At 64.5% G+C, this 18,708-nt stretch overlaps 1 protein-coding gene across 2 annotated transcripts in view; it reads right to left on the bottom strand.

Moving 5' to 3' along the window:
* LOC118712031 (nitric oxide synthase 1 adaptor protein) overlaps positions 1-18,708 on the bottom strand; it is a 91,052-nt gene that overhangs the window by 68,474 nt on the left and 3,870 nt on the right. For both annotated transcript variants that reach the window (XM_036425435.2, XM_036425436.2), the window contains exon 2: positions 566-637. In XM_036425435.2, coding sequence (XP_036281328.1) covers positions 566-637 — 72 coding nt within the window. The remainder of the gene's footprint in view (positions 1-565; positions 638-18,708) is intronic.

The following is an 18,708-nucleotide window of genomic DNA, read 5'->3' on the forward strand; positions in this document are numbered from 1 at the left end:
ACGGGTGGCGGGTGGGGGTCCCGCCCAAAGGCAGAGCCCACCGGCCGCGTCCGGGACAGGGCCGCCCACTCCAAAGAGTCAGGTGATTCGCCGGCCCAACCCCGCCTGCCATGAAACCACGGCCTGGACTCCCGTTCCTGCCAGTGCGAGTGCCCTGGCCCTCGGCGGGGACCCCGCTCCCGTTCCCGCGCTGCTGCTGACCGGGACCCGCACCCACACTCCGGAGCCTACAGCACCCGACCAAGGATGTTTTGTTGAAATCCCATATTTGTTCTTAAAATTCCAAGTAAACCTGATCTTCCATGCTGCCACAGTAGGGCTTTGTTCCCACCGTTCGGAGCGCTGTCGCTCCGGGGCCACCTCCGGGGCGGGTCTCAACTTGGAAGCAGCAGGTCGGAGACAGGAGGTGGCAGCCCCACAGCCCCCCACCATCTCAGCCTTGGCCTGACCAAGGTCAGCCCCCAACTTGGAGGGGGAAGGTCCTGGCCCCCGCACCCTAACCCTAACTCTGACCCTGACCCTGACCGGCGGGCTCCCCGCCACCGTCCGCCGCACGCGTGCTCACCCGGATCCGGCGCATGGCTGCCACGATCTCCACTCTGCTGTTGGGCCGCGGCACGTCCAGGCTCCCGACGTACTGTGGGGAGAAGAGGGAGGTGAGAAGGTGTGAGCGCCCGGCACAGCCTGTGAGCTGCAGGCGGGCCTGGGGCGGTGGCCCCATCGGCTCCCCATTTCACAGGGGTCAAAGGGGCACCTGGTCCGGCTACACGCAGAAAGGAAATGAACACATTCCTGCTTCCTTGTTCCCCGCTTCTCCCCGGAGATGAGTGGGTGTGGCCGTGGCCTCCTCACCCCAGAGCTGGGACCGCGCCAGGCAAGGTGGTGTCCCCCTCACAGACCTGCCACACACATTAAAGCCTCCACAGCAGCAAAAAGGAAGGAAGGGCCAGTTTTCCCCGTGAAGGCAGACCCCTGAGCCGGGGAGTAGCTGGAGGGAAGGAATGGACTCATGTGTATTAAGATTTTCACCGATTGTCCAGGCTGGGTTTGATATCGGAACAAGCCCTCACTGGGCACTGCTCAAGCAGCCAGGAGTATGTGAGGAGAACAGAGTCCCCGGGCCCACCTACGCACAGCGCTGTGTGACAGACAGACACGCAGGTGCGCGAGGTTCCGGCAGGAAAGGCCCCCCAGCGGGCTGCGCGCCTGCAGCCCGGGCTGTGCTCCCGCACGGGCCTCTGAGCTCGGCCGGAGTAACCCAGCCCCTGCAGCCCAGAGGCGTTTCCTGTGGCCGCGGGAGCCGCGGTTCTCCCTGCATGTGGAGCTCCGGCTGGCCCTGGCAAGCAGGGTTCAAATCCTAACTCGGCAAAAGGCTGTGCTGACACACGGTGCAGGGCCCGGCGGGCGTGGGGAGCAGTGAGCACACTGGGTCTGCGGGAATGAGCAGCTGGCGACCGCTCCGGCACACAAAGCCCAGGTCTCAGTGCAGTCAGATCGGCCTGTGCTGGTACTGCCCGCGGAGCTCTGCCAGGCCCCACAGTATGTCAACACGTCAGTGGCCGGCACAGCCAGGAAGGACAAGTCTGGGCTCATGACTGCGTGACCTCAAAGGCCTTCTGGCCATCACCTGCACGCTGCTCCCGGACGCTCGCCTGCCGGTCCTCCCCGAACCCGGAGCGGTCAGGACTAGCTGGGCAACCGGCCTTCCCCTCCTGTTCCCTCACCCGGCACGGGAGTGCCAGGATTCAGGACCCAGGACCCAGCAAGGTCATGTTACACGCGGCGGCCAGGAAAGGTGCTCCCTCCCGGTGGGAACATGGCCAAACACATGTGTGACCATCCCTGGCTGGCCATGCTGCACACCTACTGGATTCCTCCCAGAATGAGCGCATGTCCACCCACCATGGCTAGCCACCCACCAGCCATCCCCCACCTGCACAGCCAGCCCCCCCTATACAGCCATCCCCCACCTGCACAGCCAGCCCCACCTATACAGCCATCCCCCACCTGCACAGCCAGCCCCCCCTATACAGCCATCCCCCACCTATACAGCCATCCCCCACCTGCACAGCCAGGCCCCACCTGCACAGCCATCCCCCACCTGCACAGCCAGCCCCCACCTATACAGCCAGCCCCCACCTGCACAGCCAGCCCTCACCTGCACAGCCAGCCCCCACCTGCACAGCCAGCCCCCACCTATACAGCCATCCCCCACCTGCACAGCCAGCCCCCACCTATACAGTCAGCCCCCTCCTGCACAGCCAGCCCCTACCTATACAGTCAGCCCCCTCCTGCACAGCCAGCCCCCACCTATACAGCCATCCCCTACCTGCACAGCCAGCCCCCACCTATACAGCCAGCCCCCACCTGCACAGCCAGCCCCCACCTATACAGCCATCCCCCACCTGCACAGCCAGCCCCACCTATACAGCCATCCCCCACCTGCACAGCCAGCCCCACCTATACAGCCAGCCCCCACCTGCACAGCCAGCCCCCTCCTGCACAGCCAGCCCCCACCTATACAGTCAGCCCCCTCCTGTACAGCCAGCCCCTACCTATACAGTCAGCCCCCTCCTGCACAGCCAGCCCCCACCTATACAGCCATCCCCCACCTGCACAGCCAGCCCTCACCTATACAGTCAGCCCCCTCCTGTACAGCCAGCCCCCACCTATACAGCCATCCCCCACCTGCACAGCCAGCCCCACCTATACAGCCAGCCCCCACCTGCACAGCCAGCCCCCACCTATACAGTCAGCCCCCTCCTGTACAGCCAGCCCCCACCTATACAACCATCCCCCACCTGCACAGCCAGCCCCCACCTATACAGTCAGCCCCCTCCTGTACAGCCAGCCCCACCTATACAGCCATCCCCCACCTGCACAGCCAGCCCCCAGCTATACAGTCAGCCCCCTCCTGTACAGCCAGCCCTCACCTATACAGTCAGCCCCCTCCTGTACAGCCAGCCCCCACCTATACAGCCATCCCCCACCTGCACAGCCAGCCCCCACCTATACAGCCATCCCCCAGCTGCACAGCCAGCCCCCAGCTCCCCTGCAGCTGAGGCTCCAGCTGAGAGCTCGCCCAGATCCTAGTGTGGACCCCAGAGCCGGGATGGCCAGAGGAGGTGAAGGAGGCCCCAATCCCAACGGGAGGGTCTCAGAGGGAGCCCCATTGGAAGTGCACACCACCAGCTCCAGATGCACAGACAGGAGGCTCGTGGACAGAACAGGGCCAGGCCTCCTGGGGAAAGGTGCAGCTCTCCGCGTCTCGCTGAAAACACCAGGGACAGGCGGGGCGCTCCCAGCACAGATGCAGGAGGGCTCCGCACTCAGCAGACGCAGGCCAGCTCCTGGCTCCCAGTCCGACCTCCCCACCCCGCCCGCATTCTCACTGCCTCTCCCTTCAGGTCCACACAGGCCTGTCTCTACCCTGCACCCTGCTGACCCTGTCACATCCCTCCGTCTCCTCCATGCTGGGTCCTCTCTCCAAAAACACAACAAGCAGCCAGAAAGCTAGCACCCTGCTCACACCTAGCGCCCTGCTCACACCTAGCGCCCTGAGCGTACAGAAATCACCAGCCAGGATTGGCCGTCTGTTACTCCCTGACGACCCGCTGCCCTGAGAGGAGCTGCGATCTCCCAGCTGAAAGGAACAGCAGGATCATGTCCAGGTGACGTCACAGAATGCCAACAAGAACGTAACACGTGCTCACCAGCTGGGCGTCTGCCAGGGCACTCCGCACTCGCTGTCTGGTCCTGACCACCCAAGGCTCTCACACAGGTCCCTCCCAGCACCCGGGTTTGCACCGGGAGGCTGGCCGGCGGATGGGGTGCTGAAGCCTGCACCGTGCCTGTGGTCCCGTGGCCCCAGCCCTGAGGGCGGGCTGGGCACAAGCTGAGGAGTGAGGAAGGCGGCCTGCAGGAAGTGCCCATGCCCGCACTGTGACAGGCAAGTCCCCGCTGCAGACACGCTGCAGGCCCAGGTGTGCGTGTGCGTGTGCGTGTGCAGTGGGACTACAAGGGCTGAGTGGACAGTCAGGAGTGTCCTGACGGACCCCCAACTGCAGCATGACCAGAGCTGCAGGGCAGGCTCCCGCCCCTGCACACCTGAAACCCTTCCGAAAGGCGACACACAGCTCACGTGCTGCCCTGACTCACTGGGATCTGAGAGGAAGGGGCCCTTACACCCCCCAACCCTCAGCCCCTCAGCACCGGTTCGCTGTGTCTCTGTCGGTCAGAGGCTGCTCGGAAGCACCCGAGAAGTGGAGCCGTGGCCACACAAAACTGACACGTGTCTGGATCTGCTCTGGTCCACACGGTGCAGAAAGCTGTGCAGCATCACACGCAGCAGCCCACAGGGAAGCACCGCTGCTGCCTGGGAGCCGAGGGCGACGGGAAAGGTGGCGTGCACACCGTGTCACACATCAGGCAGCAAAGGAGCCGGACCTGGGCCTGTGCGGAGGGACGGGGCTGCGAGTGAGGGGCCCACTGCCCAGGAACAGCCAGAACGGCAGACCATCGGCACAGAGGCAGGGGCTGCTGATGGCACAGGCTCTCCTCACGGTGAACGGATGACGCAATGCTCTGCCATTCGTCGGATCACGGCCGCGCATGGGCACATGTGCTGAGAGGCCAGAACACACCCTGAGCAGTGAACGTCCGCCGTGCGAACTGCCTCTCAGTAAGCCTTTGCGTGTAGGTAGCCGCCCGCGTTGGTCTGCCATGGACAAGACAGCAGAATGGCAGCCAGGCTGGCTCTGCCGTGCCCTCCGCCAGGCGAGGCAGTCTCGGCTCCGGGCCGCTCGGCTCGCCCCGCCTCCTGCGCCGCGGCTGCACTGGTGCACTGATTCGCCAGAGGAACCACCTGGGGGGAGGGGCTGGGCTGGGGTTCTGATTCTTCATGCTGGTTCCTCCTCAGACATGCGTGTCCCCACTTTGTAGTAGCATGGCCACCCCTCAGAGTCCCCTCTCCGAGGCAGATGTTTAACCTGCGGCAGCCCTTCTGTGGAGGGAGCCATGGGGAGGGGCCTGTGGGGAGCGGGAGAGGGGGCGGGCCGTGGGGAGAGTGGGGGGAGCCGTGGTGGTTCAGCCAGAACCGGGAGATGTTAACCAGCTGTTACCCCCAGGCAGCCCGGCCTCCACCCCCAGTACCAGCTGCCTCACACCCACAGGGGCCCACCCGGTCCTAACCGTAGTCTCCATTGCAGAGCATTGCAATGATTTCGGACACAGTGGTCGGGGAAGCTAAAGGAACAGGAAGCCTGACAATTAAGTCGCAGCCACCATTTCTGTCACTGAAAGGTGGGAGGAAAGGGGTAAGACGAGCCACGAGGACAAAGAGGCCATCGGCAGGAAGAGCCCGCAGGGGCCAGGGAGGGGCAGAGAGCAGGGGGCCAGCTCCTGTGGGAGACGGACAGGCGGGAGCCTGGAGGTTCCTCCTCGGTCTCTCGGCTGCAGTGTGGCCGGACACGGCTGTGCACAGGCCGCGCTCTGCTCAGGCCGCTCGGTGGCGGGGGAAGGTGAGACCACGACACAGGTACTGTGGCTTCCCAGCCAATGCTCTGGGTACGAGGTGACAGAGTCAGAGCTGGAAGCCCAGACCCAGCGCCGTAGCTGCCTGTGTGGTGCCCCTCACTGGGGCCGGACCCTGCGGGCTGTATGGGGTGCAGAGGCCAGAGGGGCAGCAGGCAGACGGCATCAGAGCCCAGCTCCTCTCCTGCGCTTTCCACTTCCCAGGCGAGCAAGAAAAGCCGCCAAGAGGCGTGGGGGAGGTGGCAGCTCCGGCCGAACGAGGGGCCGGGGCTGGATGGATTGTCTGGAGGCCGTGAGTACAGAGGAGCCAGCGAGGGAGAAGGAAGGGGCCCAGGACAAGGACGGGGAGGAGGGGAGTGCAGAGGAAAGCTCTGAGAAACCAGGGAGCCTGCCCGCTGCCCACCCTCGCCCCCCATCCTGAGACACCGGCAGAGCCGCTGGCTCTGATGCCAGGTTTTCCACGGCTGAAGTGGTGTCTCCATCAAGATTCTGATGGAGCGGCAGAGTCAGTGGTAACCCGGAGCTGAGCAAGCACCTGCTGAGTGCCTGCGCCTGCCACACGGCTCCGCATCACCCCTGTCCACAGTCCCTGTGTGTCCCCCCGTTCCAAAGCACAGGGAGCCCCGGCACCGTCCCTGGAGCAGGAGGCCTCGCGTGCCCCCACGTGCACAGCCTGACAGGCCTGTCTGCTCTGGCCCTCAGACGGAAACACCAGGAGGAAACACCACCAGGCCACGTCCGCTCCAGCCAGGACCACCAGGGCACACGTCTCAGCGGGGCCTCTGTCCGCCCGGCAGGCCTGCAGCAGGATGGCCGAGAGGCACCGGGGTGGAATGCTGCCACTCATCAGCCCGGGGAAGCACGCCTCCCGCACGCTCCTGACCCCTGACCGCGAGGCTCCCGGAGAGCAGGCGGGGGGGGGGCCTGAGCCCGCCAGGAAGCACTTGGAGGACCAGCCATCCGGTGCCTGGAGCGTCCCCATCTCAGCGCGGAAGGAAGTTCCACATCGCGGAACCGGGCCGGGCCAGCCCCGAGGCTGGTGGCCCTCGGTGCAGCGCCCCCTCCACCTGGTGGCCTCGGCAGGCGACTCCTGACTTCCCGGCGGCAGACAGCAAAGGGAGGGAGAGCGAGACTAGCCCCTCGGGACGTCCCAGCGGGAGCCCGGCCAGCCCCTCCCGACAGGGGTCCAGGCACACGGGACCGGCACTCAGCCACCTCCCCGCCGTCTGCCAGGACAGATCGGTGGAGGGTGGCGTCTGCTCGGCATCACCACGCCCCAGCCTCACGGAAGGAACATCAGCACCTCTTTCTGTGCCAAGTCCAAGCCCCGCGCCCTCAGCAGTCCGATCCTCGGGGCCGCCTCCCCAGTTTACAAACCAGACCTTAGGAGAGCACCCCTCGCCCCGCACAAACCCGGCCACCAGGCGCCCTCACTTTTCCCAGACCCCAGGGCACTTCTGCTCAAAGGCAGCCGAGCCTGGCCGGTGTGGCTCAGGGACAGAGCTCAGCCTGCGGACTGAACGGTCCCGGGTTCGATTCCCGTAATGGGCTCCATCCCCAATAGGAGGTGTGCAGGAGGCAGCTGATCAGTGGTTCTGTTTCATCATTGATGTTCCTATCTCTCTCTCCCTCTCCCTTCCTCACAGAAATCAATAAAAGTATTTTTTTTTAAGTAAAAAAAGCCCTAACCAGTTTGGCTCAGTGACTAGAGCATTGGCCTGCAGACTGAAGGGTCCCAGGTTCAATTCCGGTCAAGGGCATGTACCTTGGTTGCAGGCACATCCCCAGTAGGGGGTGTGCAGGAGGCAGCTGATCAATGTTTCTCTCTCATTGATGTTTCTAACTCTCTATCCCTTTCCCTTCATCTCTGTAAAAAAATCAATTATATATATATATATATATATATATATATATATACACACACACACACATATATTAAAGGCAGCTGAGAGGTAATTAAAGGAAAAGAAAGGTACGAAACAGTCCTCTATGGTTCTTTTACCGACGTGTCTCCTTCAACTCTGGCCGAGTGCCGGCTTCACATCTGCCCAGGCCTCAGCCCGAAGCAGGGCGGGCACACAGAGAGCAGGGGGACAGCGCCCCCAGGCAGCGGGCGGCCCTGCACAGGCCCCTCTGGTCCCGGGCCGAGCTCTCCCCAAGTCCAGCCCGGGGCTGCGCTGCAGGGAGAATAAGACTCAGTAGAATCGCACATAAACTGTAACTGTCGCGTGAAGGGCCCCACACGGCGGGCACGGTGCATGCTGTGTCCTGCCCAGGTCACCTCCGGGCCGTCCCCCGCCTGGGCAGCACTGGCCCCTGGACACCCCCTGCAGGCAGCAGCTCCGGTGATGTCACTCTCAGCCCGACTGGCCTCACGGCTCCGCTCGCTCACAGGGCAGCTTGCCCCGGACTCCGGCCTCGGCCCCGCTGTGCTGTGCCGGCCGCACTCCACAGCGCGCCCTGCGACAGTCACACACGGAGCTCGAGGGGACAGTCTGGGGATAATTCATTAATGTGAGAGTTCCCACCTCAAAAGAAATCAGTGTATGATATTCCGTTTTGTGGAAAATTTTAAGCAGCACGAACAGGTCAAACGGCACGTGGCCCGACATGCACCATGTCCGGTGGGAGAGGCCGTGGCCGACCAGAAAGAGGGCGGCCTCGGTGCCACTGCCGGCCGTAAAGGCAGCTGCCCTCCCCGATCCCACAGAGTCAGCCTGGATGGAGACAGTAATGGCCAGGGGACCGAGAAGCCTGCCTGCCCCCCGCACAGACCTGCAGGGCCCCCGGGGAGGCAGAAGGCGAACGCCAGCTCCCCAGAGAGCAGGGCCCTGCGGTCACAGCCACAGTCCGGCTTCCAACCCCTTCCTCCGGTCCCCCAGCCCGGAACCCCCGGACGGGGAGAGAATGAGGACTTCCTCTCCGTGTGGGGAGCGTGTCCTTCCCGCGCGGAGCAGAGTCAAACCCCTCAGCAGGCGCTCGCCTGCGCACTGTCCCCACGGCTGCGGCCTGACCCCCACCAGCTGTCACTCAGCCGGCGGCCGCGGCCACGAGGACGTAAAACCAGAGCCACCGCAGTCTGAGAGCTAACGCACACGTGGACAGACCACGCTCCAGCGAGCGCCCACGCAGCGCGAGGGGGCACAGGGCACACCCTGAGCTCGGTGCGGCTCCCAGGAGACGGGGCTGGGGCCGGGCGGCTGTGGGGCTGGCACCTGAGCGGCCAGAAGGCCGAGCCTCGCTCTGGCCGCTCAGCCACGCACGTCCTCGCCTGCGACCTCAGGGCCTGCGGAGCAGACTGTCCCAGGTTTCCAGGGCAGCTTGGTGCATGGTGGGAGGAGGGACAAGAGCCAGCCCAGTGAGGTGAGAAGGACCAGAACCTGAGCCACAAAACCAGGGATGGGACGCAGACACCTGAGAGGCAGTGGTCAGATGCAGCCAATCAGAGGGAGACTTCCTCTGACCGGTCATCCTCCCCCACCCGCAGCCGCTGAGCTGCTAGGATGCACTCCTGCGTTGTTTAATTAGCACAGATGCCGTCTCGGCGGCTGTCACCTGTGCTTTACCCCATTTAATTGGATTCCTAAGGCGTCCTAACTGAATTCATGTTCTCTCCCCAGGGGAATAAGTACAATTTTCTGACAATGTCTTTCCGTCCTTCCCTCCTCTGTCCAGCTCATCTGACCTCAGCTCATGGGGCAGGAACCAGACCGACTCTTTGTTCCGCTTCCCTCGGCGAATGCCAGCACTCCCAGCCACGAAGTAGCCAAGAAGAGCCACCAGGACAGGCTTCCCGTGCCGAGGAGGCGGGGCAACGAAGGAACGCTGACGTGAGGGAGCGCCTCCTCCGTGCGACGGAGCCCCCAGAGCCCCCGGGTGTATGTGACGTCCAGCCAAATGCCGACGACCAGCCACAGCAGCCGCTAATGACACGCGTCACCGGAAGCTAAAGCCCGGCAGGTTATCGTTCACACAAAGCGATGGAAGAAGCAACAATAACCTGTACTGCTGCCAGCTTATAAAAAGGGAGATTAGTCTAAAACCGAGTCCATACAAAACATCGCACTTCCAGAACAACGCCCGGAGGGAATGCTGGACCCCAAGCGAGACTTTCAGGAAAACCACAGCCGCCTCCGGCGCCGGCCCAGAGGGAACAGGCCGGTGGAGCCCCCGGAATCGGTTCTTTCCTAGGAGGCGTGGCTGCAGCTGACGGGTCCGGGAGCGGAGCGAGAGGTCTGTGTGGCACATGAGGACATCAACAAACGAGAGCACGGCGAGCAGGCCTGCCTTCGCCATCAGCGCCGTCCGCGCTAAGCGCAGGCAGCGAGGACGCAGAGGCAGCGGCAGCAGTGAGCAGGCTGGGGCTGACCTCGGAGCTGAGGCGGGGGCCTGGGTCTCCGCCAAGGTCATGACAGCCCGTCACCGTGGCCACTCCCATCGCTGGTATTGTTGACATCGACGTTTCCACCTGGGGCCGGTCTGAGGACGCCACAGAGGAAACGCAGGAAAGGCCACGGCGGAGGGAACAGCCAAAGCAAACAGGAGCCGCCCAGCAGGAGAGCGGACGGGCGAGAGGACCGTGCCAGGAAGCAGGCTGCACGGACGTGTCTGGGACCTGCATCCGGCCGGGGTGTCGGTGTGCAGGGGACGCTCCGGTCCCGGCCCGGCCTCCAGGCATCTTCCCGCGTCCGCTTCAGAGCACCTCACTCACCAGACCCCCTCCGAGCTGAGACGCTGAACAACTACCAAAGTAAGAACCGTGGCCCTGCTCTCACCCGACCAGACAGTGCTGCCGAAGGCGGGTCTGCCCGTGACCCTGAAGCTGCTGCTTCTCCACCCAGGCCACGTGCTCCGCTCCGGTGGAGGCGGACGGGCTGCTCCGGCCACCCAATCTCCCCGTCTCCCCTCAGGAGTGTCCCGGGGGCCCAGCCGGAGCCGCGTGAGCGGCCGCTCGCCAGGGGGTGCACTTTCCCAGTCCCGGCGTCACTTTCCCGGAAGGAGCAGCCCTCGGGCGCTGCGCCCAGGACCCGCCCTTCACTCCCCAGCCCTGCCCGTGACCCGGCGCCGGCCCTGCATGCACGCCTGGGCCAGCGTGACGACACACACGTGCCACTGCCACCAAATCCGCTCTCTCCGTGGTCACACGGACGGCGTGGGCAGCTGCCCGTTTCCAAAGCATTTTCCCACGTTCCTCACCCGGTGCCGGTAACGACCCACCACACGAGCAGACAGCACCGCGGCCCGTTTCCCCGCTGAGACCGAGGCACCCCGCCCGGCCGCCGGCAGGTGCACAGAGCAGCGTGGCTCAGGCCGGCCCCGGGGCTGGCACGGAGCCCGGGCGCCCCTGGAAGGCGGTGCCACTGAGGCTCACAGCTGCTAAGTCACATCAACCCACCTCCCCGGAGTGTCCCCAGGGACACGGTCCCCGGGGTCTGCCTGCTTTCCTTCTGTCGCCATGAGAAGTCACAGTGCTCTCATGAAGCCCCTAAGGTCTCCCCGGGACCCACCGTCCTACTGAGCCTCGCCCGTCTGAATCCGCGCCTGCGAGGAGGTACCTGCCCGAGAACCAGCCCCCGACCAAGGCCTCTGCATCCGCACACAGAGCACAGAGCAAGCATCAGACATCCATCAATACCAATGCAGGCACACCTGTCGCCTCTGACCCCACAGCGGTGAGGAGAAGCCCTCGGCTGCAGAACCCCTGGAAATTAGGGAAGCACTTCCGCTTCGCTCACGACTCGGGGGGGCTCCATCGGCAGAGGCAAACCTGCCCATGGAGGGGAGTTCCGTCTGTGCGGCCGCGTGAGGCCGAGAAGCAGTGTCATCTTAAATCCCTGTCAGCCTGGGCGACCTGGCGTGGGCAGGCGCTGGGCTCACTCCCGGGGCCCACGGGCACGGCCTGGGAGCTGGCCGTGGCGTCCAGGCGGAGACTGTGGACAGACCACCTCGCAGAGGCCCTGCGCGGGCTCGGCGAGACGGGAGCTCTGACGGCCACTGCCCGCCCTGGACAGCGCTGCACCGGCCACAGCCCGAGAGGCAGGGGCACACACACGGCCGCCGAGAAGCCGAGCAGGGAGGGGACAGAGCGCGGGCAGAGCGCGGCTGCTGGACAGGGAGTGCCCACCATTCTGCTGGAGAAATAAAGCCCACTCAACACCCATCTGTTACCAAGCAGCCTGGCCAGGAAGGAAGGAAGGAAGGAAGGAAGGAAGGAAGGAAGGAAAGAAGGAAGACCTGGGTTCGAATCGTGCCGAGACCCTGGACCAGACCTGCACCAAGAGACCTGCCGCCTCCAGGCTGCTGCCCTCAGTGCCGCCAGCAGCCAGGCCTCTGGGCCACAGCCGCGGCGGCGGGAGGCGGACGGCCTAGCCAGCGTCTTCCTAGAACGCCTCGCCCAGCGCGGCCAGCAAGGAGGGCCCTCAGGCCCGAGGCGCGTGTGGAGCAGCCCGCTGCTGGGTGGATCGGAATGCCTGTGGGAAGCACCGGCAGCCACCGGCAGCGGCTGCGTGGCACTCCGCCCGCTGCTCCCGCGGCCCTGAGCCCGTGGGTCATGAGGGGAGACGGACGGCAGGGCCGGGCAGGGCCTGGACCGTTGTTTTTAGGGCGCTGAGTGTCTGCTCTGAGTGGATGACAGCGCCTCCACACCCCGCGCCTCAGGCTGTGAGGGCGTGAGGGCAAGCAGGGAGCGTCCGCCGGAAGGACTGTGCACTTTGCCCACGGCGCAGAGCTGGGGCCAGCCCGAGGGCATGTCTGAGCCGCCGACCCGACAAACAGAAGCAGACGTGGGGGGAGCGGCCACACAGGCAGGAGGCAGGAGGATGCATGAGCCTGGGCAGGGGCAGGGCCTGAGCAGGGTCTGAGCTGCAGGCCGTGAGCAACGAGGACGCCTGAAAACGAGGGTGGATGGTAGGAGCCCGTGGCCGGGGGGAGGGGAGGGGCTGAGGTAGGGGAGGCGGCCAGGGGGAGGGGAGGAGGGCTGGGGGAGGGGGAGGCGGCCGGGGGAGGGGAGGCGGCGGGGGGGAGGGGAGGCGGCGGGGGGGGGAGGGGGGGGGGGCGGGGGGGGGAGGGGGGGGGGGGAGGGGGGAGGGGGGAGGGGAGGGGGGGGGGGGGAGGGGGGGGGGGAGGGGGGGGGGAGGCGGCTGGGGGGAGGGGAGGCGGCGGGGGGAGGGGGGGCGGCGGGGGGGAGGGGGGGGGAGGGGGGGGCGGGGGGGGGGGGGGGGGGGGGGGGGGGGGGCGGGCGGGGGGGGGGGGGGGGGGGGGGGGGGGGGGGGGGGGGGGAGGCGGCCGGGGGAGGGGGAGGCGGCAGGGGGAGGGGAGGCGGCGGGGGGGAGGGGAGGCGGCCGGGGGAGGGGAGGCGGCGGGGGGGAGGGGAGGCGGCGGGGGGGGGGGGGGGGAGGCGGCCGGGGAGGGGAGGCGGCAGGGGGAGGGGAGGCGGCAGGGGGAGGGGAGGCTGTCGCGCCATCATGGCAGTGGGGCTAGGAGACAGCCGGCGCACCAGCCAGACAGGAGTCGCCGGAGCCCGGGAGAGAACCCACCCGCCCGTGACTCAGCAGCCAAGGGCCAGCTGACAGGAAGCCCTGGCTCCAGGCTCCGTTCTCCCCTGAAAGCGGATTCCTTCCTCAGCGAACGAGGAGGGAGAGCTGAAGGCAGCGCAGAACTCCCTGCACAGATCCATGCTGCGCTCACCTGTTACGTCACCTTACAAACAGCAGAGTCAGTTAGGTTGTAAATAAAGAGAAAAGAAAAAGAATACAAAAATAATGGGAAATGGGAAAATCTACCGCTTTTAAAGATAGGAGATTACAAATAACGTCAGTTTGGAACATAAACACTTTCTGAGGAGTTTTCATTCAGGGTCATTGGGGAATGAAGAAGATGGCCAATATGTTGTAAGATAACATTGAATATTCTTTTCTGGTATGACGAACCTTTTGTAAGTATGCACAAGGAATGAATATTGCACGGTTGGAAGGAAATCAGAGAATAGATAATTGAGTGGACTGGACTAGCAATTCACCTGAGTACGTCCCAAAAGACCCTGAGCAACGTAAGAGCCAGAACGCCAGAGCCGTGGAAATGAAGTGTGGGCGAAGCCTGCTGCAGCCGCGCGAGGCGAGGGCGCCGGCCGACCCCCACCCTGCTCGCCCTGCGGGCGGCCTGAGGCACTAGGCCCCCTCCACAGGGAGATGGACCGCTTGCTCCTAGGTTTTCTTGAAAAGGAACCGCGTGCAGGCCCAGCTACCGCATCTCCATCTCCCCAAACGCCGGTGACGCGAGTTACCAGCCAGCTCCTCAGGGACTTGTCACATCAAGACAAGTGGCCCTCAGCGGGGCCCTGGAACCCGGAACCGGCGCCGCCCAGGCCCACAGCCCCGGGCCTGCGAGGCCTGCTTGGCGCAGCCTGCGGAGGAGAGAGCCAACGCTCACGCTGGGCTTCTTGGGCCCACGACTCAAAAGAACGTGGGTCGCTCACAAGAGCCTGGCTGGTCCCAGTGAAACACACACACACACACACACACACACACACACACACATACACACGCGCGCGCAGCAGCGCTCAGCACCACGGAGCAACGGGAAGTGTCCATCGCTAACCATGTCCGCGAGGCACGTCACTCGCAGGCAGGGCTCTGCACGCACGGCCGACCACGCACACGGAGCCCACGCCGTCGTAACTGAAGCCAAAGTACACCAACTCCAGACAAACCTGAGGGCCGGGAAAGGTGCCCCCACACGTGTGGGGAAGAAAGCAGGCGAGAAAGGGGCACGTGGGCCATCCGTCCTCAGCTGGCGGGAGGCCCTGGTTGCCAAGGCTGTGTTCACAACACACACACACACACACACACACACACACACATGTACGGGCACACGTGTGCCCCACCGGCAGCCTTCTCCCCACAGAACCTTCCAGAAGGGCTGGAAGGACGCTCCCAGGGCTCCTCAGGAGGACAGGCCCTCGCCCTGCAGCCTCCGAGGTGAGCTCAGCACCACCCCTCCTAGTGCAGGCGCCCCAGGGGCCCACCCAGGCGGAGCGGCCAGGAGGAGGGGCGCACCCCGACGTCCCCTCCAGCGGAAGGAGGGCACGAGGCTGAGGCCTGCCCTGCCAGAGGAGGGCAGTCCGGTGCATTTCCCGGAGAGCACAGCCGCTCAGCGAGTCGCTGCCCAGGAGCGGGCACATCAGACACGGGCGGCCGCGGCAGCCACGGCATCCATTTATTTATGCCCATGCCCTCTTCCACCCACCCTTCCCCCATCACCACACTGCTGATCAGGCCCGGAGTTCTCTCTTCTTTCCTGTTTCGCTCAATCCCTTCACACACCCAACGCCTCCCTCCCGCCCTCCCCACCGGAGCTGTGCGCCTGCTCTGAGGCGGCTGGTGGTTCGGTTTGTCCATTGGATTCCACAGTGAGGTCACATGACACTTGTCTTTCTCTCGCGGACTTACTCACTTAGCAGAATGCTCCTCAGGTCCCTCTCGCTGCCTCAGATGGTGCGTTTTCTTCTTCCTACGGCTGCACAGGATTCCTGGTGTCAGTGGGCACCGGGCTGCTTCAGATCTTAACTATTGTGCACTGCGCTGCTTTGAACAGGGGCCGCATGCATTCTCTGGAACTAGTGTTTGGGATTTTTTCAGATAAATTCTCAGAAATGGAATCACTGGGTCATAATAAAGCAACACGTGAACACCGTTTGCAGAAAGATGGAACAGACACATCTCTACCAGAACCTCCCGGCTCTGTGTACAGAACACGGGTGAGACGGACAGACGGAGAGGAGGCGGCAGACTCAGGGACCCCAGCACCCAAGGACAGCATGGTCCTTGAGCTCCCAGGGTTTTCTCAGACCCAAGCTGGTTGCTGGAGAAGCCACGACCCAGAGACGCCAGCAGACACACCACACACATACACACACACACACACACACACACACACACTCATACACACACTCTCTCACATACACACACATCACACACACACACACTCATACACACACACACATCACACACACACATACACACACACGCACGCTCACACACACTCATTCACTCACACACTCATACACACACTCATACACTCACACTCATACACACACTCTCTCACATACACACACATCACACACACACACACTCATACACACACACACATCACACACACACTCTCACAGACACAAACACCACATACACTCACACAGAGACACTCATACATTCACACACAAACACACACACTCATACACACAGACACACTCACAGACACACACACACACACACACACACACACACACACGCCTCCAGAAAAGCCTGCTTCTCCCGCAGGAAAGGGAAAGGTGGGAAGGGGGCCTTGCTGGGCAGAACACTCACAACCAGCAGCTCTCACTTGAGCCAAAGCCAGAGAAAGCCACGTGTCCGCCCGGCCCGGCCCCACCCCACCGACCCCGTCCTCGCCTGGCGGTGGGGTCCCCCTTCTTCCAGGGAGTCGCCCGGCCGAGGGGCAGGGGCAGCTCCCTCCCTGCACAAGGCGCCCGCCTCCTGGGGCGTCAGAGGAAGAGCCACACCACGCAGACCCCCCATGGCAGCGGGCAGCTCCCTGGCCCGCCGGCTCACTGGGGAGGCTCTGCCTCCGAGAGACCGCACTAACACCCGTCTCCTCACACAGCACCCAAAGGTGGCAGCACCCCCCTGCCAGGACAGGAGGACCCACCCTGCCCGGAAGGACGCCCACGCCGTGAGCGACAGCGTGAGCCGCCGGGTCTCTGAGGCCGCCTTCCCGAACGCACACCCCCGAGCCCAGGCCCCCCGCCACGGCTCTCCAACCGGCCAGAGCCGCGGCCCCTTCCGTGCCCGGGCTCTGACGGACCGGTGCCCACCACAGGGAGCGGCGGACCCTTGTCTGAGGGCAACAGGCTCCTGGCCTCGGGGAAAGGCTGCTAGTGACCCGAAGCAAAGGCGGCTCCACAGTTACACAGGAAAGCTTCCCCACGCCAGGCCTGGTGCCCAGGGCACGGGGCTGGGGACGACGTGAGGGCAGCCAGTGGGCCCGGGAGGCAGGAATGGAGCACGAGTCGTGTGTATGTGTGTGTGTGTGTGTGTGTGTGTGTGTCCCATGTGAGTGAGTCCCATGTGTGTGTGAGTCCCGCGTGTGCGCGTGTGTGAGTCCGTGTGTGTGCATGTGCACATGTGCGCGTGTGGTGTGTGTGTGTGTGTGTGAGAGTCCCGTGTGTGTATGTGAGAGAGTCCCGTGTGTGGGTGTGTGTATGTATGTCTGTGTGTGTGTGGTGTGTAAGGTGTCTGTGTGGGTGTGTGGGTGTTTGGGTATGAGAGAGTCCCGTGTGTGTATGTGAGAGAGTCCCGTGTGTGGGGTGTGTGGTGTCTGTGTGTGTGGGGGTGTGTGGGTGTGAGTTGTGTGTGTGTGTGTGTGTGTGTGTGTGGTGTGTGGTGTCTCTGTGTGTGTGTGTGAGTTGTGTGTCATGTGTGTGTGTGCGCGTGCGTGCGTGTGGGGGGGGGTGAGTTGTGTGTGTGTCATGTGTGTGCCCGTGCGTGTGTCTGTGTCTGTGTGTGTGTCTGTGTCTGTGTCTGTGTGTGTGTGTGTGTGTGCGCATGCGCGTGCATGTGTCTGTGTGTGTGTGCGAGCGCGTGCGCCGGGAAGCAGGCGGCGAGTGACACACTGTCCTCAGCACAGAGACAGCCACCTCCTTCGTCAGGAAGGAGAATGCTGTCCCGTGCCCGCCTCCCACCGGAGGCACGTCAGCCCGAGGGGGCGCGGGAAGGCCGACCGGGACCCTGCACTGGGCTGGCTCCCTCCCGAGAGGGCTGAGCCGGGCTGGGAAGCAGGAGGGGCCTGGGGGGGGACACATGGGCAGGAACAGCCCCTTCGGAAGCAGCGTCTCTCCGCCCGTCCTGCTGCCGAACCCAGGCGGCGGCCCAGGCGGCGCAGTGGCTGCTGCTCCTCTAGAACAGGAGGAAGGCCTGGGCCCAGGCGTGTCCGCGATGGGAGAAGCCCAGACCACCGCCATCCCACACAACCCAGAGAGACGGGCCTCAGTCTCCCCCTCCGCGCCTCCCAGGCCACCGCAAGGCTAAATCGCTGACCCGCGGTGAGTGCCGCTCTCAGAAGGCACCGCCCAGCTGGTCCTGGAGTGCCCGCCACACGGCAGGTCTGCCTGGCACCTGTCGGCCGTACATGTGCCAGCACCCGCCGCCCCGCGGAGCAGCCTCCCGTCCCTGAGGCTCAGAGCCGAGCCCCTCACGGCCATCGGGGCACCTCTCGCCGAAGAGCTTGGCGCGGTGCCCGGGCAGCGATGGCTGTCTAAGCGCCCGCTGGGGTGTTGGTGCTCTGGGTGTGCCTTGGCCTGGAGGACGGGTGGTCCAGCCCGGACAGGGCACGGCAGAGCCCCGGGGAGCAGCAGACCAGGGTGACTGCACTGACAGCCTGCCTCCAGGGGCGCACTGAGCACAGGGTGCCCTGCCGCCCGCCCTCGGGGGAGCTCAGGTCTCACCAGCCTCCAGACGGAGTGTCCACAGCCCTGGAAGCACCGCCGCTTCCGGAGCCCAGGGGGCAGCACGGTCCCAGGTTCGAGGGAGTGAGATGGGTCTGGCAGAAACGCAGTGGGAAGCACCGGCCCCCCAGCGGGAGGACTGGGCTCACTGGGGCACAGGGCTTGCTGGCAGGGCCTGGCACCAGGTGCGGAGAGCCAGCTGCTGCCTGCCTAGGAGACACGATGCCGACAGAAAAACTGGGAAGGGAAGTGCACGCCTCACAAGTCTTCATCAATCCCACGACACAGACTCCTCCTGCTCACAGAAACGTCTGCCCAAGAACTTCAGAGAAAGAGGCGTGAAGGTGCGGGTGTTCGATCCTGACGGGACTGGAGGGCACAGACGCCCGTCCACCCCCTGGTATTCCTGCCCAGAGAGCCGGCAGCTATTTTAGGCCCACAGAGCGGTCACACTGTCTGATTTGCAGCTTCAGGAACCGGAGTGATTCCACGGCCAGATCTTTAACCAGGCGTGTACCATGGGCCTGACTCATTAGGCGCCGAGCGTCACGGCTCCGGATGGAAACTGAATGGCGATTCTCGGGACTGAGAACAACGGGCGCGGCGGCTCTGGGCAGGCCCCGTGCTGGGCACTCACACGCGGGACTCGCCGCCATGGCTGTGACCGGCGTGTCCTCCTTACA

This window comes from Pipistrellus kuhlii, unplaced genomic scaffold (assembly GCF_014108245.1).
Source record: "Pipistrellus kuhlii isolate mPipKuh1 unplaced genomic scaffold, mPipKuh1.p scaffold_m20_p_80, whole genome shotgun sequence".
Classification (NCBI taxonomy): Eukaryota; Metazoa; Chordata; class Mammalia; order Chiroptera; family Vespertilionidae; genus Pipistrellus; species Pipistrellus kuhlii.